General features: G+C 49.6%; 2 protein-coding genes across 2 annotated transcripts in view; both read right to left on the reverse strand.

Moving 5' to 3' along the window:
* Window positions 1-144: 144 nt before the first annotated feature.
* On the reverse strand, window positions 145-1,004 carry Pmar_PMAR019674 (hypothetical protein; the record flags this gene model as incomplete). The annotated part of the gene is made up of 4 exons (XM_002772777.1): window positions 145-387; window positions 437-587; window positions 635-785; window positions 836-1,004. 4 exons carry the CDS (start codon window positions 1,002-1,004, stop codon window positions 145-147), a joined length of 714 nt encoding a protein of 237 aa, XP_002772823.1.
* Window positions 1,005-1,545: 541 nt separating this feature from the next.
* Window positions 1,546-2,660, reverse strand: part of Pmar_PMAR019675 (DNA topoisomerase 3-beta-1, putative) — a gene marked incomplete at both ends in the record, with an annotated part of 4,020 nt that continues 2,905 nt past the window's right edge. The window contains 6 exons of the mRNA XM_002772778.1: window positions 1,546-1,718; window positions 1,760-1,834; window positions 1,882-2,177; window positions 2,229-2,323; window positions 2,371-2,473; window positions 2,517-2,655. Coding sequence (XP_002772824.1) covers window positions 1,546-1,718; window positions 1,760-1,834; window positions 1,882-2,177; window positions 2,229-2,323; window positions 2,371-2,473; window positions 2,517-2,655 — 881 coding nt within the window. The remainder of the gene's footprint in view (window positions 1,719-1,759; window positions 1,835-1,881; window positions 2,178-2,228; window positions 2,324-2,370; window positions 2,474-2,516; window positions 2,656-2,660) is intronic.

A 2,660-nucleotide genomic window follows, 5' to 3' on the forward strand; every position in this document is an offset into this window, starting at 1 on the left:
AGTTGAGTGCACAGCAACCATACATGCATTACAGAATACGTCATGACAAGCACCGCAAATGACATCACCAAGCGCTGCCTCGCATTCTATGCAGTAACTATAAGGAAATAATTGCTGAACTAACTGATCAAGTTATCCAATTGATTACAGAAGCCCACTAGGTGAGACTTTCTTCATGAACTCGGCCCTTTCCAAGGCCAGCTGGACGATAAGAGCATGAACGTCCACTATGGTGTCCACTGAAACGTAATGGAGGCCACCCAGATGCTTCACTGTGAAATAGACTCCCTCCAACATCTGTCTAACACGGCGTATAAGGAAGCTCTCAGTGTGAACGTCAATGCCCAGGTATTCGAGTAAGCGTTCCATGATCTTGGGGGTCGCCGCCTAATGCCACTCGTTCACTTTTGCTGCGGCATTCCTCTGTATTAGTTACTTTTCGAACGTCTTTGACACCGGATATGTGATTGTAGACAAGTTCTTTGATGAGATACAGCCGATCCTTGCGTTTCTGCTCCAACTCAGCCGACTCTAGCATCAGCCTCTCCGCCAGAAGACGATGATCTTCAACTATTGAGTGTGACGACCTGATGCCGGCGACTGAGTCGCAGCACCAACCCACGAGTACAGTCACCTAGTCTCCTGCGAAACGACGTTTGTATAGGTGAGATCAGTGACGTCAGCACGGGGCTTTGAAATTGCACACGTCCAACCGCTGTCCTTGAGCGCGAGGAGGCAGTCACGCACTAACCACAGGAATTGCTGTTGGGACTCGGCATCGATGCCTAAGTGGTGACAGTGCTGAATGTGCAAGTTCCCGAGGAGACGGTATCACCCAACGCTGCAGTCATTGCCTCAACGAGGTCTGGTTCGAACTGAGTGTACGATTCTGATACGACTTTTGGTTCGTAGCTGGAATGTGGCCTGGACGGTACTGGCAGGAGCTGAGGAAGGTCGGGATCCGAGAGGGATCGAGTGCGGGAACCGGTCAAGGTGCTCTCCATCGTTAAAGAGTTGACTACATCACACCATGAACAAATGTAATCGTCGACAAGTGTAAACCATTGACAGACAGCACACATAGTCTAGGCACCAAGAGCAGTGTGGTTGGCTGACTTTTCTAATGCACTACTGTCCGCAGTTAGCCCACCCCCTTTACAATGTTAGTCGGACCCAAGCAAATTGTGAAAGTTCATGCCTTGGTCCAGCATTAGAATGGGGATGGGGGGGAGAGGTCGACTTGATGAGTCAGCAGTTTTGATTTTGCCCAGCAACATGCGCGCGCCCATCCCTGTATGCCGCTGTCAATAGGCGATTACGGAACATATAGTAACGTATCGAATAGAATAGGCCTCCAGATAATCAATCGAATCGAGTAGTGGGAGATCCGAGTCATCGACCTCTATTCAGAATCACATTTTCAGAGGTTCACTGTGAGACATTATTCCTTATAATTTATAAGGCATCACCAAGCAATACAATTGATAGCAGGATTTGGTTTATCAACACATGAATCATCATACTGACAACTAGACATGTTCGTAATTAGAAACCATCGAAAGTCATCCGTACGTCGACATTTGCTCGCTTTCCGCCCCGGCCCTTCCCTCGCCGGCCTCCCTTACCCTTGCCTCCACCGTGGCGTTTGCTTAAGCGAGCGAAGGAACATTCGACTTGGGAATTGAGCGCATCATCACACACTAGACAACCCACTACACCTGAGCATTTCATAGACCCACCAACCAACTGAGTGCCTTACTCTCGGCTCCGTTAGAAAGTGAAGACTTCCCTTTGCTGAACTCGACATCCAACAGCTTGCTCCCGCAATTCTCACCTGCCCAGAACACGTCACCACTAGGCGAGCCAGCGCTGTTGACGTACACTTGTCCTTGGTAACGGTAATCTTATGGGCTTTATCTTGGAATAGTCTAAGCTGGTAGTTACACGTGTTGCAGTCTAATTTCCACTTCGGTTTACTCTCAGCATCGAGACAGAGAGTTCCACTGCAGCTATCTTGCGGGCATCCGCATACCTGTCGAGATTTCCCGTAGCAGAACTTGCAGATTATGATGATGCGTACCCCGACAGAAGCTAAGGCATGTTTACAAGTAGGATGGAGGCACTCCCAACACGAACTCTTCGGCTTGGATTCGGGGAACGGCGGGTCGTTGTAGCACCTGAGGGGAAATCGTCACTGGAAGGGCAATGATGATGAGGAGTTAACTCACATCGGACAAAGAGGATACTGTTTCCGTCCACCGCCAGCTGTAGCTGGATATGATATCATGACCAACTGGAAGTTGTCGAGAGGGCAAGTGAGCTCCTGATGGTAGACACCACATGACCAGCATCACCAGCATCAGTCCCCACCTTGTAAAGCTTGACGCTACTCCCGGTTTGAGGCAGAGCATACGTCTCATCACAATGTCGACAGAAGAGCCGAACCGGTTTCTTGTCTATCAAGTTCATATACCTGTACATAACTGTCACTAAACCGCCCTACCGCCGCGACTTACGTTCTGCATTTACCGCATCTAGACATGAGCTTGCCTGTGGCAGCCAGTGAGGTGAACGTCGACTCAAAGAGGTGGTCCATGAGGTCAACGTGCGACACGAAGTACATAAACTTCTGTTGGAAGATGGTGAGGGCATGGGCTGTC

The sequence above is a fragment of the Perkinsus marinus genome (genome assembly GCF_000006405.1).
Source record: "Perkinsus marinus ATCC 50983 genomic scaffold scf_1104296960410, whole genome shotgun sequence".
Lineage (NCBI taxonomy): Eukaryota > Perkinsozoa > Perkinsida > Perkinsidae > Perkinsus > Perkinsus marinus.